The 12,787-nt window shown below is 37.1% G+C and overlaps 1 protein-coding gene across 4 annotated transcripts in view; it reads right to left on the bottom strand.

The window, feature by feature from the left end:
- Positions 1–12,787, bottom strand: part of SPEF2 (sperm flagellar 2) — a 184,443-nt gene that overhangs the window by 112,216 nt on the left and 59,440 nt on the right. For all 4 annotated transcript variants that reach the window (XM_042996620.1, XM_042996611.1, XM_042996618.1 and 1 more), the window contains 3 exons: positions 4,588–4,807; positions 2,923–3,077; positions 1,189–1,249 (listed from right to left, as the gene is read on the bottom strand). In XM_042996620.1, coding sequence (XP_042852554.1) covers positions 1,189–1,249; positions 2,923–3,077; positions 4,588–4,807 — 436 coding nt within the window. The remainder of the gene's footprint in view (positions 1–1,188; positions 1,250–2,922; positions 3,078–4,587; positions 4,808–12,787) is intronic.

Genomic DNA, 12,787 nt, shown 5'->3' on the forward strand with positions numbered 1-12,787 from the left:
CACTTCCTTCCTTCCCTTATGGCTCACTCATAATAATATCATTAGGAATACTTTAATACAGTTTGCGTTTTCTTTTCAGAAAAATAGCCAAGTTTCTGAAGAAAATTTGTTAAAATGATAATTCATTAATTTTCATTTTCCTGAATTATCAAGTTATAGGTAATAAATATGTCTCAAAGTAGAAAAGTCTGGAAGTCAGACTTTGGAGTTTTTTACTTGAATTCTATGGGAAAAAAACAAGTTTTCAGAGTCTGTTTATAATTAACTGGACTTTTGTAATAAAATATGTCATACAATACTTATAATAGATTAAAAATCAACCAAAATTATCTTGTAAGAAACACATAACTGAAATAAGGGACAGATTACACCCTTTGAAAGGATGGAAAATACAACTGCTCTTGGAGAGCTTCATGCTCACCACATGGTCCAGTGGTGACGGCAATAATGACGTGTGCACAGGATGATCTGAACTGTGTGCTAGAACATGAGGAAACTATTAAATATGGCAAGCCTTCACTAGCACAGCTAGAAAAGATATTTAAGACTTAAAATTGTTTTCCTTCAATGTTTCTAAAGAGCATCTGAAAGTCTAGAACCCAGATCCCAAGTGAGGTTACTTTTCATTAGGTTTGGAAGCCAGGTTCTATTTATTTGCCTTGCCCAAAGCTGGAAATCAACTTAACTTTAGGTAGGGAACCACTCTTCAGCAGGGATGCAAGAGACCAGACCCTGTAGCCTCCCTCAACCATTGAAGAACACAGCAGTGTGCAGGGAGCCCCAACCCTACCACTCACCCAGATCTGCTTGGGCGAAAAGAAACAATAAAATACTGTCTCCCTGCAAAGCCAGGGAGAGGGAGGATTTATCCTGGATGTTATCACATCAGATGTTATCACATCACAACAAAACCGAGCAACTATCTGAAGGAGCAAAAAAAGATTCCTTTGTAATACTTATCTCTTATCCCTATTTATAGACAAGGGTTGGGGACTTCTGTGTTTACCTTGCTCTCTCTGTTAAATGACCAGGTAGACAACTATGCAAAACTCTCCTTGTCTCCCTTTTCTTTCCCTGAAAGCAAGTTTGTGCTCACATACATGTGCACTTACTATTTATCTGTCTGTCTCTCAAATGTAAAAAATGGATGATTTGTTTGGATATCTCACTTACTAAGTACAGTTTTACCTTCTGTTTCTGGCAATGCTTCATTTGAAGCTGGATAAGCTGAAGATACATCCTGTAGATCCTTTGGGGAGAAAACATACATACACACACAGAAATCTTAACATTATCATATTTTAATAACATTTAAAATTTTATTTCTATAAGTAAGGTTCACACTATTTTATCTATGACCTTAATGATATTAAGAATAACTGAATGATTTCTAAAAACACGTAAAATTGATGATTATTCTTATAGAAACATACAGTAGCCTGTGGTGTACTCTGTCTTTCCAGTGATCTTCAATTACTATGTAAAATACAGCAACTGCTATTTTGAAAATACAGTGAGGGGTGCCTGGGTTGCTCAGTTGGTTAAGCATCTGACAACGGCTCAGGTCGTGATCTCACAGTTCATGAGTTTGAGCCCCGCGTCAGGCTCTGTGCTAACAACTCGGAGCCTGAAGCCTGCTTCAGATTCTGTCTCCCTCTCTCTCTGCCCCTCTCCTGCTCACTCTCTGTCTCTAACTCTCTTAGATATAAACAAACATTAAAAATTAAAATAAAAATACAGTGAAACCTGAGAAAGAGGTAGAGTTTATGAAACACTATTTTAGAAAGAACAATCCTAGAGGTGTCAGTCATAGCCATAAGGGAATAAAGAAAAAACATGTACATTATCTATCATCAGAATAAGAGGCAGCCCACACTTCTCCCAGTTATTTTCATAACTTCTGGTTAAATGGTATTTATTTTGCAACCGATGCAAATGATCTGGGTTAGATTCTTTGCAAGTTTATTCAATTGCAGAGACAACATAAGGTAGGGGAAAGAGTACTGGATTTAGAATCTTGGTTTCCATTCAAAGCCTAGCCATCAATAAGCCTTCCGACCCCGAGCAAGCCAATTTATCCTTGGGACCTCTATTGTCTCTCCTTTAAAATGAGGGTGCTGGACCACATTATGATTCTCAAGGTGGGGTCACATTCTCCGGTTTCCTGCCTTAGAATCTTCATGCAATAATGTAGCAAGATGCAATATTTATGGGAATGTGATGCAGGTAAACCACAAGAAGATCTCCCCCTCCTTCACTAACCCCTCTGGTTGAGATCTACTCACAGACCAAATTCAGCTGGCCAACTGTTTTGCATATAGTCCCTGGGCATCCCTCTGTGGAACAGCATTGTGAGCCAGGGGACCAAGTCTGGTATCCCCCTCCACCCCTTCTCTGCTATTCTCCCCCCCCCCCCCACCACCACCTGCCTTGGCCGTGACCCAAAGCTGGCACGGGTCTTTATGCGATGGAGACTTCACCGTTGGCCACTGTCAGGGTCTCAGTGGTGGAATATGACTCTGAGAGCTGGTAACTTGGTGAATTCTGCCCACAACACTCATACCCCACCCACTTCCAAACTCTTGCAAGTCAGCCCCTTTGCCCCCTTACCAGTCTTACCAACCTGTGGCTCTTTCTCAGAAGATTGTCTCCTGCTGATGGTAACTGGGTGCAAAGTGGACTAACCACCCTAGAGGACCCATCCAGGCAACCGGAGTATGTTGGGGGAGTGGGAGGGAGGAATCTTCTCTTTTGCTATATAAACACCCACACAGTAACGTTGATTTTGCCTCTTGGCCCATAAAACCTAAAATATTTTCTCTCTGGACCTTTATAGAAAACATTGTTAACCTCTGGTCTAGAAGATCTCTTAGATTCCATTAGAATATGAGGAGCAGAAAAGAAAACTAAAATCACACTTGCCTGGCTTTCTTTACTCGTCTCTTGCTGAACTGGTAGAGCCTTTTCTTCATCTTTTTTCTCAATTGGTAGGGCCTCACTGACTTGTTCATTGTCATGAAATGCTTTGATGGCTTCTTGGACAAGAGTGTCAATAGAAAGTACCTGAATAGGAAAGTCTAAAGTACAGCAGACAATTTTATTAATTACTTCATTTAGGAAATTGACATAATTATCCTTCCATGCTGGCTTCACCCCATAATACTGTCTTTTGGGCTCCCTAGAATTGTCTTTTGGATCAAGCTGCTTATTTTTTTGTTGTGGTAAAATTCACATAACATAAATTTAACCATTTTAACTATGGTAAAAGATACACCTCAGAAGTGTTTAGGCCATTTACATGTCTAACAATCACCACTATCTCATTCCAAAAAATTTTCATCACCCAAAGAGGAAACCTGATACCCACTAAGCAGTCACTCTGTATCTCTCTTATTCCTGTGCCTGCAACCAGTAAATTGCCTTCTGTCTTTATGGGTTTGCCTATTCTGGATATTTCATATCAATGGATCATACAGTATGTGGCCTTTTGTGTATCATTTCTTTCATTCAGCATCATGTTTTCAAGGTTCATTCATGTTGTAGCATGTATTAGTAGTACTCACTCCTTTTTTATGGCTGAGAAATAATATTTCATTGTGTAGATATACTATTTTTGTTTTCCATTCATCAGGTGACATTTGGATTTTTTTCGCACCTTTTGACTATTTTTAATAGTGCTGCTATGAATATTCCTGCATAAGATTTATTTTGAGCACCCGTTTTCGATCCTTTGGGGTATACATTCCATCGTGGAATTGTTGGGATCATATGGTAATTCTTTGTTTAATTATTGAGGAACCACCAAACTGCTTTCCATAGTGGCTACCCCATTTTATTTTCCCACCAGCAACGTATGAGGGTTCCAAGCAACACTTCCTCACTAACACTTGTTATTTTCCTTTTTTTTTTTTATTGTACCCATCTTGGTGTGAAGTAATATCTCATTGTGCTTTTGTCAAGCTTCTTTTTAAGGAGGTACTTTTAACATTTCAATAATGATCTACCTTACCTTTCTCTGCATTAGAATAGTTTAACATGGACTAGTCTGTAAATTTTGAGTTTTGAAATAAAAACAGCAAAAAATTAGTGTAATTGAATAAAAGTGAACTAAACCAATGGAAACCTATGCTTTTAGCTGAACGGACTTCAACAGAAAAAGCCAAAGCCTCATTAAAAAGACAGAACTCAACAGATGTGAAGAATTAAAACATTTATAATTTTAAGCAGATTTCTTTTGTATTTGTTACAAATTATTAATTTCCTCCTTCATTGGTAGGTAAATAAAATCTACGAGGAAAAGTTTACAATTGGTATTTCTCTAGACTATGTACTATCAGTATATAACATATCCATATATCCAGGTTTGCTTGGGACAGTCCCAGTTTATGACTCTAAAATCTTAAAAGTGTCTGCCTTGGACAAGTAATTATATGATCAGTCTATTATAAAATTTTTGATGATGACAGAGTTTCTCACTATAGCAGCAGATTCTTATGTATGTTGTCTACAGACATAGTCATTTGAAGCTACAGTCAATGTAGATAGAATCCAATAAGCAGGGGGAAAAAAAGAAAAAGGAAATTCTACCTTTTTGTAGAGCCTTCAGAGCAGTAGTTTTTCCACTAAATGTTTTCCCCAATAAGCACCCTTTAATAGCAAATGAAGGTAATTCTGGTATTGTTGCTTTGACTTGAGGAGGATGAGATTTTTCAATTAATCTGTGAATCACATGACCCAATATGTTGTTGTTGGAGGGTGGTAAATTGTCAACCATTTCTTCTGGTAAGGCCCACTCCCCAACCATGTTCTACAAAATAACAAGGAAACGAACAAAAAAGAATATTATTAAAAGTGGAATTTAGCCATACAAAAAAGTTGTATCAAAAATAAGCCCAAATTATAGCAAACAAAAGTATGTAGTACTTTAAATAATTATTTTACATAAATGAGTAATAACATAATACATTCATATAGGAGAGCAGAAAAGAACTTCCTACGTTAAAGTAAAAAAGAAAAAACTCAAACATCCTTAACAGTTTATGAAAGTAGGCATATTGGGTTAATTGAGACAAATTGTAACCCAGGTTGAGCATAAAAGACGCTTAAATCGATGCTGCCATCAGTAAACAAAAAAAGAATAATAGTTTATCTGCTATCTTATGCAAATACTAAGCTTACTTTAAAATATTTTAAAGAAAGATAAAAGAGAACATTCATGCCCGGTATGAATCTACTACGTTTGACTCCTGGTTTCTTCAGGTTTCCTGCTGAAATGAAAACAAACTACGGACCACATTCTCTACCTCTATGTGATAAAACTAGAAATCAGTTTTTGGAAGATATGAGAAATAGAAGGACTTAAAAATTAAAAGTATTCTTTTAAAATAATACTTGGGGGGTGCCTGGGTGGCTCAGTCGGTTAAGCGTCCGACTTCGGCTCAGGTCATGATTTCGCGGTCTGTGAGTTCGAGCCCCGCATCGGGCTCTGTGCTGACAGCTCAGAGCCTGGAGCCTGTTTCAGATTCTGTATCTCCCTCTCTCTCTGCCCCTCCCCTATTCATGCTCTGTCTCTGTCTCAAAAATAAACAAACGTTAAAAAAATAAAAAAATAAAGTAATTCTTGGCTTAAAGGAGAAATTAAAAGGGTAGATGCCAAAAAGAACATTAAAACAATAGATTTATTAAAAATATGTGATGGGATCAAATTGTACTCAGAGGAAAATTTGGTCCCATAAGACGCCTGATCTAAAATAAAAAAGAAGGGAAACAAACTAAACACTAAAATAGGAAAAAGTAATTTCATATAAAAATGAGGAGGGAACTCATAAAAATGGAAATGGATACAGAGTAAAACCATCAAGATATTTTTATTAATATTTCCAGGACTTGTCCAGACTAATGGTGATAAAGAAATTGCTTCTAGTTCTGAACAAAGATGTAGAAGAGCAAGTATCAGTTTTGTGACATAATAGGAAAGAAACGAGAGATTTTAAACCCATTACTGTATTACATTAATAGGTTAATTTTTTTTTTTAAAAAGCATATGATCATTTAAGCAAGAAACATCTGATAAAATTCATGTCTGATGAGGGAAAAAAACCCACAAAATTAAAAGGAAATAGAACAAATCTTTTAATGTGTTATGAATTGAAGATGACTTCTCTAACACTTTCAGGGACTGATACATAACAGTGAACCAAAATGAATGACACATTTTTCCAGTAAAGGCAGGAGTAAGAAACAGATACTTATCATTAATAGTCACATTATTCTGGAAGTTCTAGCCAATGCAACTGAGATAAAGAGGTGGAAGTGCTTCTAGAAGTAAAGGAGGCTGCTGTAGACTTGAATTCCTAGTGCAGAGGTGATAGCTGTGACCTGAACTACGAGTCCCCATGATGGTGGCAGTGGTGACAGTTTTCTCAACAGATCTTGCTTTGGTGGGTCTGATAATTTTCTTTGGAAGATTACCCTTGAACCTGGTTCTCGAGCCCACCTGCTGATTAACTGAACTACCTAACATATTTGGAATAACTGTTTTCCTGCTTCCTCAGCAAGAGTCAACTTTTTTCTTTTCTGCTTACAATTAAAAACTTTCACAAAACCATTGTAATGAACAAAGAAATAGGGAGCCTATATATAGGAAGCCTCAAACTTCACTGAGGGGTATAAGGAAAAATAACTTCATTAAAGGGCAAGTTTAAAAGGTTAAATCTATAGGGGCGCTTGGGTGGCTTGGTTGGTTAAGTGTCTGGCTTCTGCTCAGGTCATGATCTCGCAGTTCATGCGTTCGAGCCCCGCATCAGGCTGACAGCGCAGAGCCTGGAGCCTGCTTCAGATTCTGTGTCTCCCTCTCTCTCTCTCTCTCTCTGCCCCTCCCTTGCTTGTTCTCTCTCTCTCTCTCTCTCTCTCTCTCTCTCTCTCTCAAAGAAATAAAACATTTAAAAAAAGCTTCATGGGGCGCCTGGGTGGCTCAGTCAGTTGAGCATCCAACTTCAGCTCAGATCATGATCTCGTGGTCTGTAAGTTCGAGCCCCACGTGGGGCTCTGTGCTGACACCTCAGAGCCTGGAGTCTGCTTCAGATTCTATGTCTCCCTCTCTCTCTGCACCTCCCCCATTCATGCTCTGTCTCTCTGTCAAAAATAAACAATAAAAAAATTTTTTTAAGTTTCATATCTATAAACTATTTAATTCTTACCGATTAATCTGATTGAATATAATAACAACAAAAGTGCTAGTGTCATATGACCAATGAGTCTAAAACTAAGGCAAAAGAAGAAATACAATGGATAAAAATATTTATTTAAAAAACTTAAGAAAGTAAAAGGGGGTGTACCTTACCATATATTAAGTACTTGTTAATAATACAGTAATGAGGGCCCCTGGATGTCTCAGTCAGCTGAGCATCTGACTCTTGATTTCAGTTTAGGTCATGATCTCACAGTTTGTGAGACTGAGCCCCATATTAGGCTCTGCACTGATGGCGTGGAGCCTGCTTGGGCTTCTCTGTCTCCCTCTCTCTGCCCCTCCCCACTCATGTTTGCTCTCTCTCTCTCTCACAAAATAAATAAATAAACATTAAAAAAGAATACACTAATAAAAAAATGAGTTTCAGAAAGAAATGAGTTTTTTCAGTGCACAAAAATATAAATTCTATAAATAGATCTAAGTATATGCAGGAGTTCAGTACTTAATAAGATTTATATTTCATAGTAGCAGAGAAGTACATTATTTCATAACAGGTACTGAAATAACTGGCCACATATTTGAAAATAATAAAGTTGGATATCCTTATATTTTTTCATGAAAATAGATTCTGAAACCAAGAAATCATGAAGGCACCAAAATCTGGATGAACATTTTACATGTTCCATGATGGTCTTTCTAAGCATGAAAGCCAGAAAAGGCTGATAAATTTGGTTATATAAAAATAAAATACTCTACACATCTGCACTCCATAAATATACACAAAATTAAAAATATTTTTTTTTAATTTTTGTTAATTTTTTTTAATGTTTTATTTATTTTTGAGAGAGGGAGAGACTGAGCATGAACAGGGGACAGTCAGAGAGAAGGAGACACAGAATCTGAAGCAGGCTCCAGGCTCTGAGCTGTCAGCACATAGCCGGACGTGGGGCTCGAACTCACGGACCGTGAGATCATGACCTGAGCCGAAGTCCGCCGCTTAACCGCTGAGCCACACAGGCGCCCCTAAAAAATTTTTAATGCTTATTTATTTTTAAGAGAGAGACAGAGTGTGAGTGGTGGGTGGGCAGAGAGAGAGAGAGAGAGAGAGAGAGAGAGGGAGACACAGAATCCAAAGCAGGCTCCAGCCTCCGAGCTATCAGCACAGAGCCCGAGGCGGGGCTTGAACCCACGAACCATGAGCTCATGACCTGAGCCCAAGTTGGATACTTAACCAACCGAGCCACCCAGGCTCCCCTACTTACACACAACTGAAAAGTAAAAAACAAAAGGAAAGTGACATATATATATATATATATATATATATATATATATTTATTTCACAAAGGCTTAAGAGTCTAGTTTATAAAAAGCTGTATGTAATAAGATAAAAAATATCCCAACAGAAAAAAAAAAACAAAGAATATGAACAGTCAATACTCAAAATAGAATAAAATGGCCGATGAGTTTTTGAAGAAATGTTCAAATTCAAAAAAATAAAGGTATCCAAAATAAAACAATGATCGTATTTTGCCTAACATAAAAAGATTAGTCATACTTTTCATTCAGTGCTGGTGGGGAGTAAATTAGTGCATTGCTTTATTGTATTTTCTAAAGCTGTCCAAAGTTGCTTTACTATCACCACAATAATAAAAATTATTAAGACATAAAAACAGATAAGAATTAGGATTTAGTTTAAATACAAATCACTGAAATATTAGGTAAGATAGTATTTTTCTGAAGTCACTTGAAGATCTTAAAAAGATCTGTAGTGCATATAAACAAATTTAGGAACATAAGTAGTTAACAATTTCATTATATAAATATTCCATCCACAATCTACCAGAAACAAAGAGTAGAAATATAAGACATAGAAATACATGATATATTTTATTATTTGGAATTAGTACATATAACCTATTTATCTAACTATTCAAACTTCAAAACACTCTGATGTACTATTTCAGTGGTGCAGAACATTACGAATTCAAGATGTATCAGCTTATCAGCCTCTTTTTTTTTAATTTTTTTTTCAACGTTTTTTATTTATTTTTGGGACAGAGAGAGACAGAGCATGAACGGGGGAGGGGCAGAGAGAGAGAGGGAGACACAGAATCGGAAACAGGCTCCAGGCTCCGAGCCATCAGCCCAGAGCCTGACGCGGGGCTCGAACCCACGGACCGCGAGACCATGACCTGGCTGAAGTCGGACGCTTAACCGACTGCGCCACCCAGGCGCCCCTTATCAGCCTTTTTAAAAAAGTGATGCAAGTTTTCTCCAAATCTTATTAAAGATGATCAGTTTTATTAGCACTTTTTAAAATATACCACTTGAGGGGCACCTGGGTGATTCAGTTGTTTAAGGGTCCAACTCTTGATTTCTGCTCAGGTCAGGATCTCACTGTTGTGGGATTAAGCCCCTCATCGGGCTCTGTGCTGAGTGTGAAACCTGCTTAGGATTCTCATTCTTTCTCCCCCTCTCCCTCTACCCTTCTCCCTTGCTCTCACACTCACTCTCTCTCTAAAATCAATCAATCAATTAATCACTTGCCCTCAATCAACTTGCCCCAATTAATCTTAACTTAGTCTTCTTAGTCCAAATAATTGGGCTAGAAAAAATGAGCAATATTCACTGGGGGGGAAAATGAGCTCCTTCAACAGCATATGCTCTCGTAAAAACCAGAGAGAGAACAAAAACAAAAGACACTGGGGCTCCTGGGTGACTCAGTTGGTTAATCATCCAACTCTTGATTTCCGCTCAGGTCATGATTGCACAGTTCATGGAATCGAGCTCCATGTCGGGCTCTGCACTGACAATGCAAAGCCTGCTTAGGATCCTATCTCTCTCTCTCTCTCTTTGCCTCTCTGTCTCTCTCTTTCTCAAAATAAATAAATACACTTAAAAACATGAAACAGATTTTCATTAAAAAAAAAAAAGAGTTCAATGTGTTTTTTCACAAAACAGGGCCAATTTTTCAACTTCGGCTAATCTGAATTTTCTTTCTTCTTTTTTTTTTTGAGGAGGAAGGTATATGTGTTTCCTCTGACTACACGTCAGGATATTTATCTTTATATTTGTATACTTACACTAATATATATTTTGTATGACATGGCATAAATATTTTATATGCTAGGTCATATACAAATTTAAACATGCTTTTATATATGCTATCTCATATATTATTAAACACATGCCTTTGTTGTTGCATTTTTTAATCAGTATTCTTTTCATATCTATCCAATATCTGACAAAAAAATGCTTGCTCAGAATATAAGCTGACAGATTTCATAAATGCTATAGATGGCTTGCTTGGTTTGGGGACAGAATTTCTGTTATGACAACATTCTGAGATAAGGAAATGCTTTTTGAAACAAATAAACAAAAATCCCCCAAAGTATTCACAATAGGTTTTCCTTTAAAAATGGTGGAATTTATTACTATCTCAATATAATCATATCTGTTACTTCTAAACAAACTATCCTTTATTTGTAAAATTTACTTTGTTTTAGTTTTTCTAATAATTCTGTACACAGTAATTATATGCATTATTCAAAATTAGCTAAATACTGAATTGCTTTTCATAATCATTGAATTGGAATTTATTGCTTGCTTCTGCTTTCATTCATTGGAATCACTTATACTTCTAATTAGACGTGATAATTATTTTATGTAATGTGGCCAGTCAGAAGTAAACCAAATTAATGAATAAACCAGAGGGGCGCCTGGGTGGCTAGGTGGGTTGAATTTCCGACTTCGGCTCAGGTCATGATCTCACGGTTCATGAGTTGGAGCCCCGCTCCAGGCTCTTGCTGACAGCTCAGAGACTGCAGCCTGCTTTGGATTCTGTGGCTCCCTCTCTCTCCGTCCATCCCCTGTTCATGCTTTGTCTCTGTCTCTCTCAAAAATAAACATTAACAAAAAAATTAAAAAAAAAACAGAAATTACATTACTTTAAGATAAAAAGGCTTTAAGTCCAAGGCCAATTTTAGGTGGAAAGTTTCTAACATTCTAATGATTCTGTGCGGTGCATTTAATCTGTCCTAAAGGGACCAGTCTGGGACTGAAATCAGATGACCTGGATCCCCAGAATAGTTCTGCTACTTACTTGTTTTGTACTCTCGACAATTGCCTCATCTTTGTATGATAATATCTATCTCACACAGTTGGTGTCAAGATTGAATGAAATTCTTATGTGAGTAGTCTATGTCACTGTGCAGTTTCAAAACTTAACTAAGAAGTTCTCAGGCTCCTGCTGGAGGCACATAACAGGAAGTTTCTGCCCAATGGGAGAAATTACATGCCGCTTGCACCCCAATCAGAGAGGTGTGCTTCCTCACAAAGGGATCAGAATAAAGCCCTGTTCCATTGCTGAATTAGTTGTAGAATGTGGCCCAACACAATGGGATAGAATGTTCACCATGCAGAGACCTGAATGCTTAGGTTAGGAAAAGGTCTGAAGCTTGACCCATGGAGGTAAGGGCCTCAAGGATTTGGTGGAACTCATTTTGAAGACTCATCTTAAAAATACAGTTGATAAAATTTTTAAGTAAAGACCAAAGATAAAGGGTAAGTCAAAGTAACCATCTCAGGTTGGAACAAGAACACGATGAGTGAAGAGGAGGTCAGAAGAACTGGAAAAAGGGAAACTCAGACCAGAATGAAGATTACTAGTTTAACGACAATGAGCTAAAGAGATTTTCTAGTTCGTTAGTGAAGAGGAGCTAGATTTTTTTTTACCATATCCCTATTTCACATGGTTTGTTTTATATAATTATGTTAACTATATAATAAAATTTTATCAGAGAAAAATTATATAATAGAATGTATAATTCTTACTCCTTTGGGTATTACTATGAATAGATATCTGACAATTAGTTTCAAGACTCAGCCCAGCGTGGGCAATGCCAGGTAAGTATCACCTGGTACAAAGTATTGTTTTAAGGAGACACTTTTCCTATGTAGATGTGCTCCATGATTCTAGCACTTGATTAATGGAAACTGTCATATGTATGTACGTGTGTGTGTGTGTATGTGTGTGTATATCTTATCTTATATATCTTATATATCTTATCATATATATATATATATATATATATATATCTTATATATCTTATCTACCTATACACAGAGACCATGAAATTACAACAGAAGTAAACAGCCCCTGCCCTTGGTCGAAAGTCACAACCTATTTACCAGCATTGGTTTCATTAACTGATCAACATTGACCTTTTCAGAGACTGCATTCTGAATCCCTGGGACCACATTATCCACCTATTCTTCCTATCTTCATAAATGACATGGACCTAACACTGCTTTCCAGCCTGGATCCCCACTCACACTCACATGGTTGTCTGTATCACATTGTAGGTACCTCATGGTTTCCTAGACTTCTGATTCTGGTTACTTCCAGTCTGTCATATCTTTTTTTTTGTTTCCTATGCCTTGATGTGTCATTATTTTTCATCCCCATTATTAACCATGGCTAAAAGCAACATGAGCATTTACAGACAGCATCTGCTCAGGATCAGTGTGCTTGAATGTAGGCTGAAGTGCACATTTCAAGGGCAAGCTTGAGATCTTCAATGTGTTCCATTCATTAGA

The sequence above is a fragment of the Panthera tigris genome, chromosome A1 (assembly GCF_018350195.1).
Source record: "Panthera tigris isolate Pti1 chromosome A1, P.tigris_Pti1_mat1.1, whole genome shotgun sequence".
NCBI lineage: Eukaryota > Metazoa > Chordata > Mammalia > Carnivora > Felidae > Panthera > Panthera tigris.